The sequence below is a fragment of the Tachysurus vachellii genome, chromosome 1 (assembly GCF_030014155.1).
Source record: "Tachysurus vachellii isolate PV-2020 chromosome 1, HZAU_Pvac_v1, whole genome shotgun sequence".
Taxonomy (NCBI): domain Eukaryota; kingdom Metazoa; phylum Chordata; class Actinopteri; order Siluriformes; family Bagridae; genus Tachysurus; species Tachysurus vachellii.
The window spans coordinates 26,210,818-26,233,233 of record NC_083460.1 but is presented as its reverse complement, the minus strand read 5'-3'; the positions used below and the strand labels follow the sequence as shown (position 1 = coordinate 26,233,233).

At 36.4% G+C, this 22,416-nt stretch overlaps 4 protein-coding genes across 9 annotated transcripts; 2 read left to right on the top strand and 2 right to left on the bottom strand.

Moving 5' to 3' along the window:
- The first annotated feature begins 3,366 nt into the window (after window positions 1-3,366).
- On the top strand, window positions 3,367-6,098 carry tmem221 (transmembrane protein 221). Its single transcript, XM_060880088.1, has 3 exons — window positions 3,367-3,723; window positions 4,583-4,668; window positions 5,268-6,098. The coding sequence occupies exons 1-3, from the start codon at window positions 3,455-3,457 to the stop codon at window positions 5,729-5,731; spliced, it is 819 nt and encodes a 272-aa protein (XP_060736071.1). The 5' UTR covers window positions 3,367-3,454; the 3' UTR covers window positions 5,732-6,098.
- Window positions 4,066-9,106, bottom strand: borcs8 (BLOC-1 related complex subunit 8). 3 transcript variants are annotated; one of them, XM_060880152.1, is made up of 6 exons: window positions 8,965-9,106; window positions 8,646-8,758; window positions 7,615-7,679; window positions 7,414-7,521; window positions 7,022-7,107; window positions 4,066-5,147 (listed from the first exon to the last, which is right to left on the bottom strand). In XM_060880152.1, exons 1-5 carry the CDS (start codon window positions 8,999-9,001, stop codon window positions 7,044-7,046), a joined length of 387 nt encoding a protein of 128 aa, XP_060736135.1. In that variant the 5' UTR covers window positions 9,002-9,106; the 3' UTR covers window positions 4,066-5,147; window positions 7,022-7,043. The 3 variants fall into 3 exon arrangements, with proteins under 3 accessions (XP_060736135.1, XP_060736144.1, XP_060736153.1); XM_060880161.1 differs by having other exon boundaries at window positions 7,022-7,080; XM_060880170.1 differs by lacking the exon at window positions 7,022-7,107.
- Window positions 9,107-9,171: 65 nt separating this feature from the next.
- rfxank (regulatory factor X-associated ankyrin-containing protein) lies at window positions 9,172-13,405 on the top strand. 4 transcript variants are annotated; one of them, XM_060880120.1, is made up of 8 exons: window positions 9,172-9,311; window positions 9,604-9,722; window positions 11,795-11,860; window positions 11,946-12,046; window positions 12,126-12,251; window positions 12,340-12,406; window positions 12,904-12,984; window positions 13,266-13,405. In XM_060880120.1, the coding sequence occupies exons 2-8, from the start codon at window positions 9,623-9,625 to the stop codon at window positions 13,307-13,309; spliced, it is 585 nt and encodes a 194-aa protein (XP_060736103.1). In that variant the 5' UTR covers window positions 9,172-9,311; window positions 9,604-9,622; the 3' UTR covers window positions 13,310-13,405. The 4 variants fall into 4 exon arrangements, with proteins under 4 accessions (XP_060736103.1, XP_060736094.1, XP_060736086.1 ...); XM_060880111.1 differs by having other exon boundaries at window positions 9,176-9,311; window positions 9,601-9,722; XM_060880103.1 differs by having other exon boundaries at window positions 9,260-9,399; window positions 9,601-9,722.
- Window positions 13,406-13,417: 12 nt separating this feature from the next.
- Window positions 13,418-15,924, bottom strand: nr2c2ap (nuclear receptor 2C2-associated protein). The gene is made up of 5 exons (XM_060880138.1): window positions 15,845-15,924; window positions 15,675-15,765; window positions 14,669-14,774; window positions 14,111-14,178; window positions 13,418-13,741 (listed from the first exon to the last, which is right to left on the bottom strand). Exons 1-5 carry the CDS (start codon window positions 15,895-15,897, stop codon window positions 13,619-13,621), a joined length of 441 nt encoding a protein of 146 aa, XP_060736121.1. The 5' UTR covers window positions 15,898-15,924; the 3' UTR covers window positions 13,418-13,618.
- Window positions 15,925-22,416: the final 6,492 nt, after the last annotated feature.

Here is a 22,416-nt window from a genome sequence, read left to right as displayed (position 1 = left end):
ATTATTATTATTATTATTATTGTTATTATTTAAACATATGTCATCATATCTAGCAGGGAAAAAAGACTTTAATAAAGTTAAAACTGGAAATGAGACGCTTGGTCAACAGGGTATCCAACTTTAGATCCAAACACACGCGGATTTCAAATGATGTCTTGAAAGAATACTGTAGACATTAATCACAAACAAGACTTGAAAATACTGTTGAAAACCCTGTTAAAGAAAGATTGTGGGAGGATGGAAATGCCAGTGGGAAATATATCTCACATACACATTCAAATGGTCATGAGGTCACTGGTTTCTGAATGAATTTGTTCTTATAATTTATACTCAGCTGAGAAGAAAATGAAAGTGAAAAGTGACTATGAAAGAGTTTTTATTTGTAATCTAATAATATTAAAATAGACACTAATATAAACAACATAGCAAAAAAGGGCCTCCCTGTTTCAATATTTTATATGAAAAGGTGACAAGCACATTGAGCTTTCCACTTTCTCTCTTACATGAATTCAGTGAGGAGGGCTCTCTCTAGGGAAATGGGGTTATTTGACTGATGCAAGAAGTAGCAACCTCCTGCTAAAAAAACCCAAAGGAACAGGTCTATGCTGCACACATCTGGATTCCCTTCAGTCCAGTAGCGAATCGACACTAGAGGATTCTTGCCTGTAATCAGCTTCATACGGGAAAAATCTGGTTCCTGGAAGGAAAAACAAAACAGCACTGCCCGAATATTCATACCCTAAATTTTTACATGGTTTAGAAAGATTTGACACTTTATAAGCATTTGTTTGTCACCACACAAAGAAATTACAGTTACACTAGGCCCCACACTGAGTGAGGGAACCTTTGGAAAAATGTTTTTTTTTTCCTGAAACTTCTCACTTCTGCTTTTAACAACATCAGTGGCTTTGATGTATGTGAGCAAGTGGTAGGCTTGCTGAATTTAGAAATAGCTTCTCTGGCCAGTATGCATATGTTCAAGCGATTCTTCGTTGTGTATACTTTTTTTTAGTATCAGACTTGTCTTGCTCCGAACAGTGCAAAGGTAGTTTGCAAGTTCCCACCATCGAGGTTAAAGTATTATACTTGCGGACTGACTCTGCAAGCTACATTTTTTTTAAGAAACATACAGACAAGGCACTGAGGAACAAGGGCACCTGTACAGTGTATAATTTATGCAATGTGTATTTATCACATATATAACAGCAGACAGTATATCCAGAAATTTACTTTATTTATTTAAAAAAAAAAACAAACATTGCAGCATAAGGGAAATTTATGTCATATGCAATTTTGCCTCTGGGTTTTTTGTAAGAGAGTTTTCATTGGCTTAAACCTAGAATCATAATAAATACAGATGTTCAGGCATAGTAAGATAATGTGATCAAATGTAATATTGTATATACTATTTAATGTAAAATGTAATATTGTGTATACTAAATATACTATATTTGATGTAAAATGTAATTTAATTGTAATTAAATTGTAATTAAGTTCAAGAAGGAAAAAAGACTCAAGAGACTTTTACAATATATTGTATGTACATGTTAATGTATTAAAACTATAGTTATAATATATTAATATTAACATATAATATGTAATATATTAACATATAAAAGCATGAGATCACATTTTTTAAGAAATTGAAATTGATTAAATGTGATTCTTGGCAAATAAGACGAATATACTAAAAATACTTCATTCAGAAAACAGGAAAGAAGGCAAGAATCCATGCATGCATGCAAAAATGGAAGCAAGAAAAAAATCATGCATGCAAACAAAAATAAAAGTATGCAATAAATCTTTCTCCAGCTGCATTTTGCTGATCACTGGAGTGTAATAAAGAGAACTAGTGGAGCTGAGTTGAAACTGTTATGTCTCCACAGTACAGGATACGCAGGATACTGATTCATTTCTTTGAAATATTAAACACATGTGTACAGTAAATGCTTGTACTTATTATTACATGGAAACAAATGAAATGTATCATGTTTTTTTTATTTGTATTTATACTTCTATGCCTATATCGTAGCATCATAACCTGTTGAAACATCAGCCCAAATTATTTCTGACTATATTCTTGTTAAACAGTTTTTCAGAAATGGTTCTGATACAAGATCGTTTTAAAAACAAACATGCAAAAAAAAAAATCACATGGCCAAATGTTTGTCATACCCATATGCACTTTAAAATTAAAAATGATATATACATTTTATGTTCATATTCATACGCATCACTGTAACATATTCAAATAAAGATTCAGATATATACTCTCTGTTTTTGCTATTTATATTTCTAAATGTGGGGACAACTTTACACCATATTTGCCCTATATGTCCTAGATGTTCTATTTCTAATTTATTGTATGTAATTTGTGTCTTATTTGTATTCCTTTACCTTATATTCCTTTATATCAAGGAGAGTTGTAAAAAGCATTTAACTACATGTCATACTGTGTATAATTTTTATGTGACAAATAAAATTAGAATTTGATATGCAGTATTTTCTGCTACAACAAACTGCTACAGCTGTGCATAAAAAGAGCTCAATAAAGACATGGTTTGTCAAGGTTGGAAGGTAAGAACTTGAGTGGTCTCTACAGAGCTTTGAACTCAACCTCAGTGTACACCTTTTGGGATGAATTGAAGCATTGACTGTGTGCCAGGACTCCTCACTCATCAGTGCCTGAACTCAATAATGCACTTGTGGCTGAATGTTCACACATCTTCAGTCACGCTCATAAACCATGGAAAGCCTTTCCAGTAGAATGGAGGTTATTATAAAAGCCAAGTGGGGAATAACCACAGATATTTTTGTATTTGTGGTATTTCAGCTGTTCAATTCTCATTTCAGTAAGACAAAATAAGCTGCATGTACTCGGTGATACAAAAAAAAAAAAAAAAAATAGAAAATAAAATAAAAGCACAATACGTTTTCTCACGCCTTACATTGATTTTCTTTCCAGAGGATGGTGGGTGGGGTGTTAGGGATATAGTGGGAGACTGTTTTGCACCTGCCAGGGTAAGAGCCCAGTTTGTGAATACCATGTTAGTTCCCAGCTACGAATGAACCTACACTTGGTAAAAAGTTTGCTGAAATAAAACGTCGCAGTAGTTTGTGTACTACTGTATGTTTGCTTCAGTGTTTGGGTGCACTAGTGAGGGGTTTAAACAGGGGTGCAGACTTCTTTGTTACTTTTGTTCGACCTGGTGATTAGCTGCACTGTTTAGAAGGAATGCGACTGAAAAGTGCATTGTTTCAGGCTGGGTTTTTTTTTTAATCTGGGTGTTTTTAAGGAGACATCGCTTGAGCAGTGTGCGCGCTGGGACAGAGAAAGTGCGCAACGGGTAGGGAACTAGTTGCTCTGATAACAACCCCAGGATTGATTTTTTTTTTTTTTTTAAATCACCGTGAAGAACTCGCTTACACTCCATTTTGTTCCAACATTAAGGCAATGAGCTACAGCCAGCGAGCTCTCCTCGTCCTGGCACTGTTGGGGGTTTTGTCAGCGATCATGTCGCTAATGTCGGCGAGTTTGATTTTCCAGCTGAATGCCGGGTTGAAGGAGTCTGGATCCGCGGTGCCGGGGGAAATGTGGACCGTGTTAAAGCCGCTCTCTGCTGTACTTTCTGCGCTCTCTCTTACTCTCAACTCCAGCTCGGCCATTATATGTTTGCTGCATTCACACTTCACCGCAGAGATGTGGAGAGAACACACACACAGGTACAGGTACAGGTACTGTACACACACATTTTTCCGACTGCGCCCTACATCAGGGTTTCCAATGTTTTCAGATCTATTATGTGGTTCTGATCTGGTTTCAGATCATTTATAGAGGCACAAAATCTCCCACAAACAACAACTGGATTCCTGCAGGATTAAACATTGCACCCTGGAAACCCTCATTGTGCAAACTATTTACAACTATAGGCAAAAACACAGAGACACTCATTTATTGTTACTAAGTTATTATTCTTATTTTATTTAAAAGAAATAAAACACTATTACAGTAATGCAAAAAAAAAAAAACAATAAATAAATAAAAATAAAAAAATAAAAGACACACCTTTGAAACAGTATTCTTTCTGGGTACCACCAAGTGTACATCATTTGCACTTTTAGGATCAGACTTTTACATGCTAAAATATTTATGGTATATTTTAGGAACACTGATGAAGTTTAAAGCTATTTAGATATATGTTCATTTCCCAGCTAAAACACATATACTAGAGAAACAAAGATACACACTCAGTGGGGAACAGCATAAAAAATATATTATTTAACAGACAACTGAGAAGTTTATTTTCACCATGATATTTAGGATGAGTTTAACAAATGTTCCTTCATTAGCAAGTAAAATAAAATATACCAGTGGATGTTGATATGTTGATGAAATCATGATGAAATTATTTTTCTGTTAACTTTGCCTAATGTTTTGGATTGCTGTATTATTTCAGGATGTTATTTTTTAACTTCCATGAATTTTCAAAATTATATAATTGTTTAATAAAGAAAATAAAATTTTCATTTTTCACCCAAAGTGAAATCTTTTGCAGTTGACCTCTGTTTGTTATTCCGTCAGGGCTGAGTGGTTCCTGTCAGACAGCAGGGTCATCCGGCATGTTGCTATTGGCTTGTTTTGTGCTGGGATTTCTTTTTACCTGGGTGGTAAGTGGCATCAGTGCTAAAGCTAAAGCTCAACAACAATAAAATTTTTAGTCACAATAATTGAAAGCAATGATTTGATCAGATTTTAATACTACATTTACATGTAATGTCTTCAAAGAAATCCATTAAAAAAGAAATCCATTAAAATTCATTAAAAAAAAAAAAAGTAGCTCATTGTAATACAAGAGCACAGTAGAGTTTAAAGCTACTTGAATATATTTACATACGACTGAGAATAATCCTTTCTTTCACACACTTGATAAAGCACTGTAATGGAGAAACTGGCAGAGCAATTGCATTCACTCCTCTCAAGGCTCTGTCGAGTTGCCAAAGTCACAATTCAAGAGGCCGTCACACAGACTGAGCGAGGGTCACCTCTGGAATGGAGTCCATTCAGGAGACTCAGAACTATAATTCATATCCCAGAATTCTGCTTTTCACAAATTTCTCTCATTACACCAGGATCCACAGTTCTTCTCCTGCACAAACCAAAGAAACACACACATTAGCATTCAAAAGAAGACAACTATGTAGTAAAGAATTTTCTTGTTTGGTCTGTTTTCGCTGTAAATGTTTCTGTTTTCTCTGTACATTTACAGGCTTGTCCATTTACATGCTGCTGGTCTTTGAGATTGAGACAGGAATAGCCAGTGTGTGTGTGCTCTCCTCTGGTATACTGGTGCTGCTAGTTCTAGTGGCTCATACTCTTGTCCGTGTCGCATGCACATCCAGACACTTTTACAACCAACACGTCAATACAGTGTATCAGAATGACCCCGAGATAAGCCCTGGCATCTGCACAGTTGCATCAGAGCTTAGCATCAGGGAAAAGACCACGAGACAACGCAGTGAAGATGGCATGAACCACCTGTTTACCAACACGGAGCCCAAACAATACTCTAGTGAAAGAGAGGCTTATGGTGTGAGTGGACGCATACATAGGACCCTGTCTACTGAATCCGGCCTCCTCCAGACACACACAAAGCCCTGGAAAGGCGTCAACAATGAGATGAGAACTGTGCTGACTCGCAAAGCCACAGGCAAAGACTCCACATTAGTGTAAGCACCATTACTGCGAGAGACTTTCAGTGAAACTGATCCTTTTACTATTTTTTGCTACAGACTTTTTCCTGTACACTTCACCACAGTGTCATGATAATCGAGCATTAAGAATACCGACTTAACATATAAAACACTAAAGCTTCATCCTACAATTACAAAATTGTGTAGACACTTACTATATACAGATTGTGCTTGTAGGTCTTGTCACTTTTATTTTTAAATATTTACTTTCTGCCCTGTCTTTTTCAGTTCCTACAAATGACAAAATAATGCAAAAGGTAATGCCTATAACATCTACTGAAGTGTAACTAGATTTAAAATGTTTTAATCTTAGGAAAAGTAATTGTTGTTAGATGTTTTGGATTTTATCTTGAATGTTTTTTTTTTTTTTATAATGCTTTGTAGATTTTTTTTATTCTGTCAATCTCCAGTTAAGTGGATTTTATAATAGTCCTAATCCTAATGTATGCTATAGTTTTTTTTTTGTTTGTTTTTTTTTGTTTTTCAATTCCAAAAGAATTTATTAATTATTGGATTGTAGCAACCTGAATCAAAACTGAATATCTTACTACTCATTTAAATTAGTTTTCAAGCCTAAAAATAACAGCACTAATTTATCTATAAACTGGAGACATATTCATAAAAAACTTGAACAAACAATAAACAGTTAAAATCTAACATCGCCCTTAACAATTATGTGTAACATGTTAAATATGCCTAATCCTGACTGCTCCCTGATTACAGTTTCAGTGTTATTTCTAATAATTTTAGTTAACTTATGTTAACAACATACTTACACACATGTTGATAAATTTCATTTTACAATAATGAACGCAAAACATTTTTCATTTACAGTGAAAGGAGAAGCGTTAGATCAGTGTACATTACAAGTAGGAAACAACGGGGACACGAGCGGACTGGTTACTAATGTGACGCACTTCTATATCAGTCATTTTAGATTCATGTCAACTGGCTCATCTGCCCTTTTTATTGGCAGGAAAAAAGCGAACACTCTTTTGTTATATCTCTGATGCAAAATACTTAGACAGGGAAGGTCTGCCTAAAGCTTGCAGTTGTAATTTTGATTTTGGCATAATATCAAAAAGATCAACCAAACACCGACTAAATTAATCATGAATCCCTGACTTTTTGCAGAGTAACGATACAATCTCTAGAACTTACTTTGATTTACAAAAAAGGAAACAGTTGGACTAATTCAACACTACATCATACTGTGAGCTTACTTTACACTGAATGTAACTGATGCGATTTCATAGGAGGCAGCACTAACCTTGCTTATGGTTTTCCATACGTCATGATGATGAGGAAGGGTCGTGTGGTGGAGGGTCACTGTGATTAGGTACAGATTTCACACCACTAAAGCAGCATGCATTGGTCAAAAAAGAAAATTATGCAACTCAAGGCTTTATTGTCAAAAAAAGAAACATAAAAAGCATAATAAAATCAAATGATACTGTGACAGAAGGAGCGAACATGACAAACAGCATAATAATTGCTATAATTACTAAATAAGTAGCAGAATACTAAAAAATAAAACCAACACTGCTGACTTTCTTTAAGGAACAAAAACAAGCAAATAATTGCGAAACATATGTGGGTTATGGTGAAATGGTGCAATTACATCAATTGTTATTTCAATAAGCCACAGAGAACACAAACTACCTGCGTCCTTGTGTGCCGCTGATGTGTTCCTTCGTTGCAATAGCTTGCTTCAGCAGTCCATCAATATTTTTAAAACAGAGGCTGCTGTTTGCCATGCTTTTCACAGCACTAGAATAAAAACAAGCAAACAACGTTTGACAAAATGTGTTGTTAATGAACTTTATTTACATTTTCATAATCTTTGGGTGATAAATCTCTTACCTGCAGGCATACTCTACAGTATAAATTGCACCTTGGCTCTGTTCTTCCCAGCTCTGCATGTCTGTCTGTAAACAATTGAGTGACAAACTGTTAAGTAACATAAAACAACAGTTTAGGTGTAGTCATGGAGTTCCCTGGTGATCAGATTTACATTAAAGAAAGCAGTGATGATCAGTGATTGGTTGAATGCAGCTCAGTCAGGTTTTACATGCTGGTGATGAGCTGACCATACCTGCTCTTTCAGCTCTCATAACCAGCAGCTGTTTTAATAGATGGAGTGCTGTATCAAGTACAAAACACTAACTAAACTCTACTCAGATATTCTCAGCCATGGTCTTAAAAGTTCTAAAAAAAGGATTTCAACTAATGCCCCTTTTCCACCGAGGCAGTTTGAGTGCTGGTTCAGAGCCAGAGCCTAATTTAGAACCAGTTCTTTCTTTTTCGACAGCCAAAGCACCGGCTCTGAACCAGGAAAAGTGGTTCTTAAGTAGCACCAAAACGTTGCTGGTCTACACTTAAGAACCGCAATGTAGGTTCGCAAAGCCATGAGCATTAACAGTAAAGCAACATCCGCTGTTGTTGATGTGTTTGTGTTTGTCGCTGCGGCGCTAACGTTGCTGGCACACGTGACACGTATACAGTGACGTCAGACTCGGCTCTGTGTGATGGCTCTCTAGCCGGTGGAAAGGTAAAGCACTAGCTCTGAACCAGCACCCGGTTCTTTTTGGTGGAAAAGGGGTATGGTGTAGAAACAAATCACTCCTAGTTTCCTATTGTCTGTACTTTTGAGAATCACAAACAGTTGGAACTCCTTGTGTGAATTCCTGGTCAGAATTCCTTGTGTGTCAACACACTTGGCCAATAAACCTGATTCTGATTCACAATTCTGTGCATTTTATTGGCTGTATCTAGTAAGAGCAAATATTACACCATATATTGATGTCTATTATTTTTATTATTTAGACCTCCTAGCCCATTGATACGACCTGTCGAATAAAATAAAAAGACATGTAAAAAAAAAAGCCCCTGACCTTATGTTGTACCAGTTCAGGCAGAGACCTCCTCACGTGCTCCTGTAGTCGATACAGTGCTATAGATGGTTCATTAGCCAACACGTACATACTCTCCGTGAACTTATCCGTCACTGCCACACACAAAATTAATGCTTTATTTTTATATAGGTCACGTATTTTAACAGCTCAGACAATTGTCAAAAACAAGCCATCGCCTGGTTTTATAACCTAGCACCTGATAGGGAAACATTGTTTACATTAATAAACCAGGAACAAACTAACTTCATCTCTTTACACAATCAAATAGGAAGTACGACCGTTTTTTTTTTTTTTTTACCTCGCTTTACTTTCAACTGCATTTCCTGGTCGTCCATGTTAAACAGAACGCAGCTTTTTTTAATTTAGTGAAAATAAATGTTTACAGTTTATTTACATCCATACAGTTCGGTTTGTTAGCGCTATTGCGTAGTGTGCACCGGAAATTTCGCACGGCTTACAACATCGATCCTGACAAATAGTTCCTAGGCATTTGGGAATAGCGCGTTTATCGCAAGATGAAAAGAAATCCGTCTAAATTTTACCCAATTTAAAAATGACTTTATGTTTGTTATTTTAAACAAAACGTGATTCGAGTGTGATCTGTGATCCTTCACTTCAAAAATCGACCCGCTTTGGAACCCCGAGGTATAAAATTTAGTTTCACTTTTGTTAGCTAGAAATCAGGAAATAAACAGGAATTACTTTAAGTGCTGAAACTGGAGCTTCGATTCTGGTAAAGATATAATTCTGATAATACTCTTTAAGTTCTGATAAGATAATCTTACTCTTTCGTTGTGTTATGTTCATGTTTGAATTAGTTTTTTTTTAAGGTTTATATTTCTTAATTAATTTTGTATACGATGCAGATGACGGTTTTGTAACTAGTCGAGGAGCAAATGTGTAGGATGTAATGGTGTGTACTTTATTACTGAAGCAGAAGTGATGATAAACCTGTAATGGAGATGCTAAGTGACGGGAGCGCGCTTCACCACTCCACCACCCTCACTAACAAACAGCGCGGGAACGAGCTCACAGTCAGACCTGCAACTCTAGACAGTAAGACCTGCTTATAACCAGGATCCACATGCAATACAATAAACATTTACATTTACAGCATTTGGCAGACGCTCTTATCCAGAGCGACGTACAGAAGTGCTTAAGTCTCTCTTTTTGGATACATTAACTCATTGGGTTCACTAGGTTACATACTTAAGATACCATGAGTCTAAAACATTGTTCAAAGTTTTTTTTTTTTTTCTTTCTTATTAATAATCATATGCAACAAACAGGGAATGAAGTGCTAGTTGAAGTGTTTCATGAATAAGTAGGTCTTCAACCGCCGTTTGAAGATAGCCAGTGACTCAGCTGTCCGGACCCATAGGGGTAGCCAGAACAGAAAAGAGGTATACTTACCTCTTGTATATTTATAAGCACACCCTCCAGTGTCACCCATATGAGGATGAGGTTCCCCTTTGACTCTGGTTCCTCTCAAGGTTTCTTCCTTTACCATCTGAGGGAGTTTTTCCTTGCCACTGCTGCTTGAGTCACCTCAGACTTTGTCATTGGGGATAAATACATACACATTGTGAACTAAATATATCTAAAATTAATCTTGAATTTTGTATTCTATTCATCTTTATATTATTCTTTTTATTAACCTTTTATAAGTTTATGTTCTGTAAAGCTGCTTTGAGACAATGTCAATTGAAAAAGCACTATACAAATTAACTTGAATTGAATTGAATTACCTATGGTGGAACCAGTCGAGCAGTTCTGGTACTGTAGATCTGAGGGTGAGAGGTGCAATGCGAGGAGCGATGAGGGCTTTGAGGTGAGAGGGAGCTGGTCTGTTTTTGGCTTTGTAGGTCAGCATCAGTGTACTGAATCTGATGGATGCAGCTACCAGAAGCCAGCGGAGGGTCACACCAGCAGGGTGGTGTGTGAGAACTTAGGCAGGTTGAAAACAAGCCGTGCAGCTGCATTTTGGATCATTTGCAGAGGACGAATTGCGTTCATAGGTAGACCTGCCAGAATAAAGTCACATACACATGACGATATACAACCATTCATTCTTTTTTTGAACAGGAAAACAACACTAAGCAGGGGCACACCTGGATGGGACTTTAGTCCTTTGCAGGACACCATGCACACACCTATGGTCAAGTTAGTATAGCCAGTCCAAATATTGGGCTTTCTTCAGAATTTGGAGGAAACCGGAGAACCCAGGAGAACAACAACAGAAACGCATGCATGCAGTAACCTGAGTTCATAGCTAGGCAGTAATTCTAGTCCACTACCAGTTACACCACATGCCCCACACACGTGTTTCAGACAATATGTTTCACACATTTTTAACATGCAATACATACAGAATTTTGCACATGCAATATTTCCAGCGATTATATATTTTAATTTACGTTTTTTTCAGATGATTGTGTTATGTATAGGATTTAATGCAGAATCATATTTTCCCATGCGATCACATTACTGATATACTTTTATACACATGTGGAAAACATGACCTTATATGAGAATATAGAGAGCTGTCGCACACCAAACGTTATTTGTTTTTCACACCAACTTTAGAAACGGTTGAATGTGAAAATCTCAGAGATTTTTTGAAATATTCAAACCAGCCCACCTGGTATTAACATCCATGTCACAGTTAAAGTCACCAAGATAACATTTTTCCCCACATTCTGGTGTTTAACGTGAATATTATCTTAAGCTCTTGATCTGTACTTGCTCTATGATTTTTTTTTGCATTGCCACATGATTAGATAACTGCATGAATGTGCAGGTGTAACGGCATCCCTAATAAAGTGGATGATGTGTGTATGTGATTTTTCAATAACGGACGTGTAAAAAGGATTATAAGTTTTAATGTAACCATTGATTTTCATTATAACCAGTGAACTAATATTGCTTTGAACTAAAATGAGAAGACACACCTATTAGCGCTGGCTAACACAGACATACGAATTGCTTATGATTCTACTCCTTAATGTAACACAAGTATTTGTGTGCTATGAAAATAAACACCTCAGTATAGTCCCATAATTTAAACTATACCATCACACCATCGTTCATTATCAGTTTACATGATTTTAACTTCCTTGATTTCTTAGATTTGTCCATTCACCAACTGGCCGCACATGGCGAAATCTCTAAAGTGAAGACACAACTTGCCAGTGGTAAGCATTATAGTGTACTGGTGGTGTTTCTAGATACACTTCCAGACAATGAATGCTCAAATTTAAGACATGCCTTTTTTTATAGACAGTGCACTACTGAACAGTCAGGATGAACGAGGATTCACGCCACTGATGTGGGCTGCAGCGTTTGGAGAGATTGAAATGGTCCAGTTTCTACTAGAGAAGGTAAGAAAAGCTACATGGTGAATAGAATACCAGTCTCTTGTGTTGGACATGTTACAAATCCGGTTGTGTCTTAAATCAGGGAGCTGATCCAAAAATGTTCGCATGGGAGCGTGAGAGTGCTTTATCCTTAGCCAGCGCTGGGGGATACGCTGACATCGTCAATATGATTTTAAAACATGATGTCAATGTCGATTCCTATGACTGGGTGAGAATAAAATGAAACAAAATGGCATTAAAGTATACTGTTGAATCTCCACATAGACAACCTTATTAACTGTTCATTTTTGTCACAGAATGGAGGAACGCCTCTTCTTTATGCAGTTCGTGGCAATCATATCAAATGTGTGCGAGCTCTATTAAGTAAGTTTATAGTTATATATTGTTTTTAAAACAATATGTATACCTTTTATAATCTTTGTTCACTCAACACTATCACCTTTCTTTTTTTCCTTGTAGTTCATATACATTTCATTTATTACTCCTGCTATAGGTTCCCAGTAGCACTTTTTACTATTTAACTCTGGTGTTTAGTTCAGGCCAAAGTGACCTATGCCATTGTTTTATAATCATATTTATATCCGAGTTGACGTTCAGGGTCATTTTGAACAACATTGTGGAAAAAAGTTTTAATGACCTGCGTTTCTGAATCAGAACCAAAAATATAGTCTTATCTACACTCCAACCAGAGCATACACACACACACACCATTGGGAAACATAAAAGAGCTCTTAATAGAATCCTTTTCCATAGATTTTGATTGTATTATATTTATATAGTATATTGATATATATAAAAAAATATTCTAATAATAATTCATTATTATATTCACACTAATACAAGCACAACTGTGTGTTTAGGACATGGAGCTGATATTACATTTGAAGCAGACTCCGGATACAGTCCAGTGGCACTTGCTATTGCTCTTGGCTACAAAAAAAGTAAGTATCCTTAATGTCTGCAATTCATCTATATACTTAATAGATATTTTCTCTCTCTCTCTCTCTCTCTCTCTCTCTCTCTCTCTCTCTCTCTCTATAGATATATTTATATAGATATATATATATATTTATATTTATATTATGTATATCTATCTATCTATCTATCTATCTATCTATCTATCTATCTATCTATCTATCTGTGTATATATGTGTGTGTGTGTATATATATATTGTTGGCCTGTTTGTAACCTTACTAGCATTTCTTTAAATATCATTTTCAGTGCAAAAGCTGCTTGAGGATCACATACTGCAGCTGCTTCGATGATCAGACATGACAACATTTAAGAGTCACTACAAACTTTTTGAAAGCCGCTCTTTGTGTACTGTACCTTTATAATAAAATGTCATTATAAACCTCTTATTCAAAGCCATTTATTTAAAAATGAAAAACCTATTGGTGAGCAGATACATACACTTGATCCCCAATGGATAAAAGTTAATACCAAGTCCATCTGTGCTCAAAGAAAGAGTGTACAGTAGAAGAGTCAGGTGATCTGTTCCTCACAGCGACCTGTTGCCTGTTTGCTCTTTTTTTTTGCATTCCGGGTCTCTCTTTGGATTTCTTTTCCAAACATCAAGAAGCTCGTTCTCCCAGGACATCCAAAGAGTAAACTATTATTCTTCCAAAAAAGTCTGTACTGTTTTCAAACACTATTTTAAGCTTCTGCACCAGTGGGGCATTTTGAATGGGAAAGATGTGGGTGAGGAATTAAGGGCATAATATCAGCATGGGACGAGTGAAAGATGTGCAATCTCTGGCAATAAACCAACATCAGCAACTGGGCAAAATTCTATTTTCTGTTTCTACTCATTAGCACTGCTTAACTTTCATGGTGATGATCTATATTAACATTATATATTTAAAGTAGTAAGCATGTGGTTAAAGGAACAGTTCAGCTCTTTTGAACCGTACAGTATGTAGATATCAAGTAATGAAAGTTTCATCCACCTCACACCTTCACACAAGTTGAAAATGACCTTCAAATATACATGGATACACTTTCATCGAAGTATGAGAAGAGATCTCTTTACATTTCTCTTTACTCAAACATTTTTAAAAGGATATTTGCAAAGAGTTGTTGTCTTCTGGATAGAAGTCCATAATGTGTTCCAGATTCTCATTTTTAATACAGCCTGGGACAGAGACAGTGAGACAGACAAAAAAAACAACACTAAACTTTAAATATTTCTGGAAAGCACAAGTACATGTATAGAGTCCAGCAGGGTTTAACTGGGGGGGCTTTGTGCTTTCTCTGTCTGTACTTTTTGTCTTTTTTAACACCAAGAGAGAGAAACTGTTTACTGATAAATAATAATTATTCCATACTTAATATACTATTGGAAAAACTATTTGTCCTACTGGGAAAACATTCAAGGCACATGTGGTACACTATTAAATGGTACTAAAAACAACAATTTTGAGTTGTATTATCATCACACTGTGAATTCGTATAATTTCGTCCCTATGTAGAAATATGTATTTCAAATGCAGTGCTGCAACTTCTGAGACTTTAACTGCTCATGTCCAAAGTAATCATGTGTCAAATCTGGTGTGTCGGAACACTTAGTATGTGATTAGACTATTAAATGTTTTGTAGTAAATTTAAAGAATTCTAATGGAGACCTTCTAACTTGCAAGATTTGCCTGAAAATCCTCCCTGGAACTGCAGTTTAAGCTCAGACATTCTGACAGACACGGGAAACTCCAGGAGCACCCACTGACACTCTCCCTGTGGAAGAGAAGACGAAAATGACAAAAACACAATCATTAATGTGTATTCTGAATGACCACATAACTCAATCTTAGATTTGTGCCTTTGATTTTAATTAGATGAGACATGAGAACAAAGACAGAACAAAATTATTTGTTCATTTAGTCTCGAGCTTTATTATAAAAACTTACTACTGTATATGCAAGGACCTCTGTGCAGTGCTTATTGTAAATGAGAGTGACAGTTCACAAAAAGACAGGAAAATTATGAAAGGAAAAAGACAACCTAAATGACTGAACACATTTTTGAAAATCTTTGAATACTGAAATCTTTTTGGGTTGTTTTTTTTTTTTTTTTTTAAGAAATTCTGTAGACTGTAGGTTGGTCTGTTTTTGTGTATGTTTTAAGTGTATGTTTATGTGCTGACGAAGGTGCAATGGGAATTCAATAAATGAGTGCTCTCAGAATGCTTTTATGTTAAGAAAGTGCTGCAGCAATGGGTTTTAGATTGTCAAAATATAGATCATGTCCTCATCTGTTCTATTCATCACATCCTCATCTGTTCTATCTATCACGTCCTCATCTATTCTATCCATCACGTCCTGATCTGTCACGTCCTCATCTGTTCTATCCATCACGTCCTCATCTGTCACGTCCTCATCTGTTCTATCTATCACGTCCTCATCTGTTGTATAATCTGCTTAACCCGATCAGCTTTCAAAGCATCAGAATTGTTAAACATATCACAAATGTTTCAGGGTTTCAGGATGATGTTTTCCTTTAAAAGCACCAAACTGTCATGGAACCCAGTAAACTTTGTATTAATGGGGATGGAAAGAAATGAATCTACAAACCTAAAACAACATATAGATCATTCAGTGTAAATAACAGAGACAATTAGATTATGTGCTTCATTACCTGGTCAGAATTCCAGCAGGTCTCTTCACTGCCATCAAACATGAACTTTTTCCCAAACTGTTTGACATCTCTGTTTAAAACGGAGCTTACCCTGTCAAACACAAACCACACCGTTTTAGAACACACATTATTGTACTGAAACGTTGATCATTAACGAGCCATGGCTTTACCTGCTCTGTGTGTTACTGCATATCAGTGATACAGCCATATTGAAATCATACATTCCCAACTGCCGAAAACCAGGGTTGCATTTTTTTTTACGACATTATAACCATTTTTTACATCTAACCACTAGATGGCAGTGTTGCACATTTGTTGACTGCTTAGTGACGTGAAGTGACATACAGCTAAGTATGGAGACCCATACTCAGTATTCGTTCTCTGCATTTAACCCATCAAAAGTGCACACACACAGCAGTGAACACTGGGTGTTCAAGGGCACCTCAGTCGTGGTATTGCCAGCCCGAGACTCGAACCCACAACCTTAGGGTTAGGAGTCAAACTCTCTAACCATTAGCCCACGACTTCCCCCACAACTTAGTAACTAATTTGTCCTGGTCAGAGGCATTGTGGACCCAGAGCACATATCCATCACAGGGCATCATGCATGCATTCAGTAATAGAGGTAATATAGTGTATCCAATCCATCTAATGAACATGTTTCTGGTGGTGGAAGTAAATCAGGGACCCTGGAGGAAACTTAATCAAACACAATAGAACATGCACAATTCCACACAGACAGTACCATGATCTCCATATCATATCAAGGAACCTGGAGCTGTGACCTGGTAATGCTTCCCATTGTGCCACAATATTACCATTTTAAAACCATTAATGTTTTAATAAAAAACATTTTTTTGTATTCCCTATTTCTTTTATCTGATCTTTAAATTGATTGCCAAATTGTAGGGAAGGTTTTCGTCCCTAGTGCGGTTGGTGTTCGTGGGCTGTTTTTTAAAATTTTACTAAACTGCTCTAATCATAGTCAGACGGTACTGTATGCATCTCTTTGGCTTCATGAACTTACATTTGTCACAGTAATGACTTATTTCTGGGTGTATTTTTAGATTGCTACTTTAATTCGGAGTGTAGAGTGACAAACAGACATGGTGGAGGAGTGCAACTGTCAGAGAATGGCATCCATTAGGGCTAAGCCTAACTCCTGTTCCCAGACGGTTTTGATGTTATGCAAAAGAATGCTTTTCAGCCATCTTGTGAGATTATATATAATAGTTACTAGTCAGGCGAGCATAAAAAATATGTTAATAGAGTTATGATCAGACCGCAGGCATTTGGTTAGGAACTGACACTGATGAAGATCTACTAGTTACGTATTTACTGAAAGGCAATTTGGTGTCTGGAAATGGCTTGTGGTGATGAGAGAGGTCAGAGGAGAATAGCCAGACTGGTTAGAGCTGAGAGGAAGGTTATGGAAACTCAAATAAAAACACTGTACCACAGTGTTGAGTATACAAACAAATCTTGTGAAGGATCAGCTATAGTTGGCACACTGGAAAAAAAAACAAGAAATACCCAAGCACTGTAATTTAAACCTACTATAGCTGTTCCCACATGCTTACACTAACAAACGTTATTCAACTAATTTGGCAGTAGTTGATTGAAGTTTGATTGAGCAAGAAAATGGAATTGCAATATTGTAGTCCCCCAGGACTGGAGGCGATCAACACATTAGTTCCTAAATGCTTCTGAGGTAATGCTACACTGCACAGTATAGTTTGCTTCCCTTCTTTAATACACTCAGTGTACTCAACCTATCAGCTCATTACCAAACTTTTTAACACTTCAGAATTGGTGTGTTAAAGAAGTGAAATTGTGTAGTACAGCAAAAGCTTCCCTCAGTGTGGTTGAGCTTCTACTGATTTGAGCACTGTTGTGGGTTTAACATTGTTTAATGCATTCTGTATTCAACTCAAACTTGGATGCCTTTCAGTTATCATAAAGAAGATTCAAAGCCCTACAACACAGTCCTAGGGTCCAAGGCTCAGAGTCTGTAGAGGGTGAATGATGTGACATCACACATTAGTTTAGTTGTAGTTTTGTAAATTTAAAATTTTCACTCTTACCTTGGAATAGCCGGTGAACCAAATGGTCTTACTGCAAAAAATGATAAAGCGATACAAAATATTTAGCTTTAATGCTCCAGAAGTACGAAAACATATTTGCATGTAATTTGGTCTGTGATTTTGGAACTCTGTAAATGAGTCCCCTGTGTCCTCCACAACACTTTAGGTAAAAAAAAAAAAAAAAAAAAAAAAAGGGATCAAATGGCTTGCTAGTAACATTGTGTGTTTTGAAACAGCAAATGTTTAGCCAGTTTTGGTTTTCAGGAAGATTAAACTGTCTGGCTAACACAACCTTTAAACCATGCTGGCAGAGCAGCTTCCATCACTACTGACCAGCTGGAAAATTACACTGGCTTCTGTGAAACAAAGCAGCTTTATAAATAAAGCCAGACCATATGGCTTCTTATATTACATTCTTTGTTTGCAAAATTTATACAGAACTCATGTTTCTAATATATTATTCAGTTGCTGATCTGACATTGTGTACAGTGTTCCATGCTGTTTGATTAGAGGTGTTGTGATATGTCCAACAAATCCAACTTGGCATGACACATGCATGCCCCTGGCTCTGAAAAGTTCTGCTTGCTTTTGAATGTGCTTTCTAATTAAGTCATTAAGAAGCAAATTGTTCACACAGTATGCTTGGCTGCCTCCATTACAGAGCACAATCAGTTGTAATTTATTCATTGACAAGAAGCAAGAAACAGATTTTAGGACACTTTTTCCCTGAGCTTATGGCTGCAGAGTGGGCATCCATTAGGCTGTTTACTATAATGTAAGGAATAGTGGATGTGTCAGCCTGTGCACTAATTTACTACCAAGAGCGATGGATGGAGGAAGTAAGATTGACAGGAAGATGAAACATACCTATGGTGTTGTAATTGTCTCCAGTGTTAGCGTGTGTAAGTTCAGACTTTCTGCTAGTGGTACTAATTGTGTGATTGGTATTAGAATATATATTATGAGTAATAAGTATAAGGCTGCTGCATTTTCTAAATGCTGGAAGGCCACCAGATTTTGATCCAGGAGTATCTTAAACATGAGCCTGAGGGGTTGAGACTGCAGCTCAGTATACAGCTGACCAGAGCACTTCAATCATGTTGATGGGTCTCCATTTCACAGGATCTTTGTCATCATGATGTGCTGTGGAGTATGGACCCCTTTGGCTATTGGTTCTACAAAGTTAAATGTACATGCATCTGCAGTGTTTATGAAGTGTGACTGGTCCCACTTAGAAGTGCACCAGTGTGACTTACAAACTGTCAAAGAGGCAACTTGTTAAAGAATTTGCTTGGGCTAAAATCTATTAAGTGAAGTAAATAGCCTTTTTAAGCCCGAGGATATTCAGTAACAATCTTAACCTCTGGCATATGAGAAGACATTTGTATAAATTCGTTATATTTGTATTGTATTGTATATTGTATTGTATACTGTATACAGTATTTGTATTGTATTGGCACATATCTTTATTATACAGCTGTATAATTGCATACATCTTATATGTATATTAAGAATAGATATTAATTAAACAATTTCTAAAATTAACTATTTAGATAAGTGCTTGTAATTGCAGTAATAAGCCAGGTAGTCTGAGTAAGAGCTAATTTACTTTGCATAAGGAAAAAAATAATACTGTACTGGATAAAATCCAAATTGAGGTATTGCTGTATTTTGTATTTATGACCATCTGTCCATTCTTCATTGTCTTTTCTTTCCTTGAGGCTTACAAATGAGGGATTAAACAAGTGGAAAGTTTAAGGACAGAGGACTTTGTGTTTAGTGATTTATTTGGAATATGCTGCAGTTTTCAAAACTTCAAAAGAAAGTAAGCAAATGACAGATTGACAGATTAGAGCTGCTGTAGTAAGTGTTAACAGGAGATGTTTTACAGACAACATTAAATAACTCTACTATACATGGATGTATAGTACGTAGGTGATGACAGAAACATATAATAATAACAGGTAATGCCAGAAAAAGCATCAAACATTCAGTTCCCAGTGAACAGCATAGCTACAAACATGGCCACCAAGGACTCCAATTCCTGACACACCAATTCAAACTCACTCGATTGTGGTTACAAGCCTGGACCCAATCACACAACCACAGTACTGTATATAAGGACTCTCAGTCACTCCACTCATTGTGAGGTGTAAGATCTGTGTCTTCAAACCAGTCAATACCAAGACTTTTGGTTTGTGATTGTCTCTCTGGTCTATTGATCGAGCTCACTTATTTTGTTCTTGCCTGCCCTAGTTCATGTTGCTTGTGAACGCCTGAGCCTTGTTTGGACTGCAATATGTATTAGATTTGTTTGCTGCTCTCTATAAAGCTTGCTATACCTGCATCTGCATCCATACGTGCATACATGCATCTGCTATCGTGGCACACACACTGTGTTATAGATATTCTTTTTATAAAATCACACCCCATTCAGTTTAATTCCTTACTTATTACAACAAGCAAACATGGTAGAATGACTCTATAGGCTCTGTAATGTTACTGTAGATTTGTAAAACCCTGCTAAAACTACTACAGTTTGCAACCTTTTCATTTTCATTAGCTACAGTTTGCAACCTTTTCATTAGCTAAAAATGAAACATACTATCCTGTCATACAGTAATATGCTTTACATCTAGTGCTGCTACCTTATTATGTCCTGATTTGGCACTGTGAAATAGAAATTATAAACATAACTGAATAACAACACAGAATACTAAATGGAAAAAAAAAACTTTTTAAAAATATATTTTTATATTTTAGTTTTCATGGCCATATATTCAGGCTTCTGTTTTCTTCACCAGTACTTCACCGGTCTTTAAATTATGTGAGTATTGGTAAAAGGTAGGTTGTTTGTTCAAAGTTGGCTACTAAATAAAATAAAAAACAGTTCAGAACATTTTCAAGTCTAGGGCCCTGTCTCTGCTTAACCCTGTTAATTGCATTTACGGCTATTATGACAAAATAGAAGCCCTAATTAGGAGGATTGAATCTCATTAGTGCTCATTTACACTGACTGTAACAGTGGGGGCACTGTCTGTAAGGTGTTCTAGATGTGTTCCTCACTGTGGGCATTTTGTTATGCTTTATTAGTTGTTAGACCATGGTATTAAAGCTCTAGGGTATAAAAACCACTATAATTGGGCTTTAAGAGACCAATTGTGTGTGTGTGTGTGAGTGTGTGTGTGTGTGTGTGTGTGTGTGTGTGTGTGTGTGTGTGTGCGTGTGTGTGTGTATGTGTTCTGGGTGGGGGTTGGAGGGTGTTATAGGGACGGTATCATAGCTTCAGTGCATTCAGTTACTTTTTACCTCAAAATTGTCCATTTTAAGTGATATCACTCACAATATATCTGCTGATTCCACTCAATAAATCATTAAGTTACGATACAAGCCTAGCTTCACTTTAAGACTAATTGCCTTACTCTCCCTTACATAAAGGGAGCTACAGTAGCAGCGTCTCATAGCACCTTCTCTTATAGGGAGCATGAAGCAGTTATATGCCACTCAGAGTACATTTGATTGTGTGGTCTCAAATAATGAAAAGGTTAACATTCTCAAAAACTGTTTTGACACACTTTAGAGAACTCTCTGAGATTTCACAATCAGGATAAATAGTTAAAATGGTAATGGACTTTTAAGGGTAAAAGTTTACAGTCTGTCTGCTTTGGTAGCTATTGAGAAACCCCAAAACAAAATGTCCTGTAATTTGCACATCTTTGCATGCTCTCCCAATTAGTGTAAACGTGCTCTTCGTGTGTAAATCTGTTGTGCTGTTTGGAGAATTAGTTGGAGTGAGCTTTAATAACATGTACTTTTGAGACCATGTCCCTGTGTTAACCCAGCCATTTAAACTGCTGCTGACATTTGGAATAAACTAGATGGATTATTGGCGTGGAAATGTCACTGCCTGGAGAACTGGCATATGAAGGTAAGAGAATGATCAGTAGGTCCAACCCATAATATCTCTCTCTCTCTCTCTCTCTCTCTCTCTCTCTCTCTCTCTCTCTCTTTCTCTCTCTTCTGAATGTGAGAGAAGTCATGCTGTTCTCTTTCTCTGTCTTTGTAATTAATTTTAGAAGTCCCTCTGTCTGCGCCTCAGGGTGCCTTTATATCTCTGGAGAACAGTCTCTTTTGTTCAGCATAAGAGTACAGTTTTAAAGCATCTTTATTGCATTTTCACAATAAGAAAGGTTTATTTGTATTGTTTTACTAATGTGAGCCTTTTATAAGATTTTCCATGATTGCAGTAATTTTGAATGCTTTTAGCAGGAACTCAAGGCCACTGGATTTTTATTATATAAGTACAACTGATGAAACCTCCTGGCTGAGTGATGAAATGCCTCCAGTAATATAAGATAATTCCATCCTGATCTCCAAAGGCATTCTAAATTGCCTGAATTGTGAGAAAAACTATGAACAGTTCAGCCTATGAGCATTTTAAACTAAATCTAAGGGTGTTTTTTGCATTATTTGGGAAAAAGTACACAACTGAATCACTGCCGGATGCTGGGGCTGTTTTGCTTTGTTTTTTAACCTAAACTGTATACTTTCACCCGGAAAAATGAGTTTACCATTAAAACTTATATACAATTTGTAATTATACGAATCTAAATGAGTAGATTGTTCACCAATTATTTTTTATAATTAATGCAAAATTG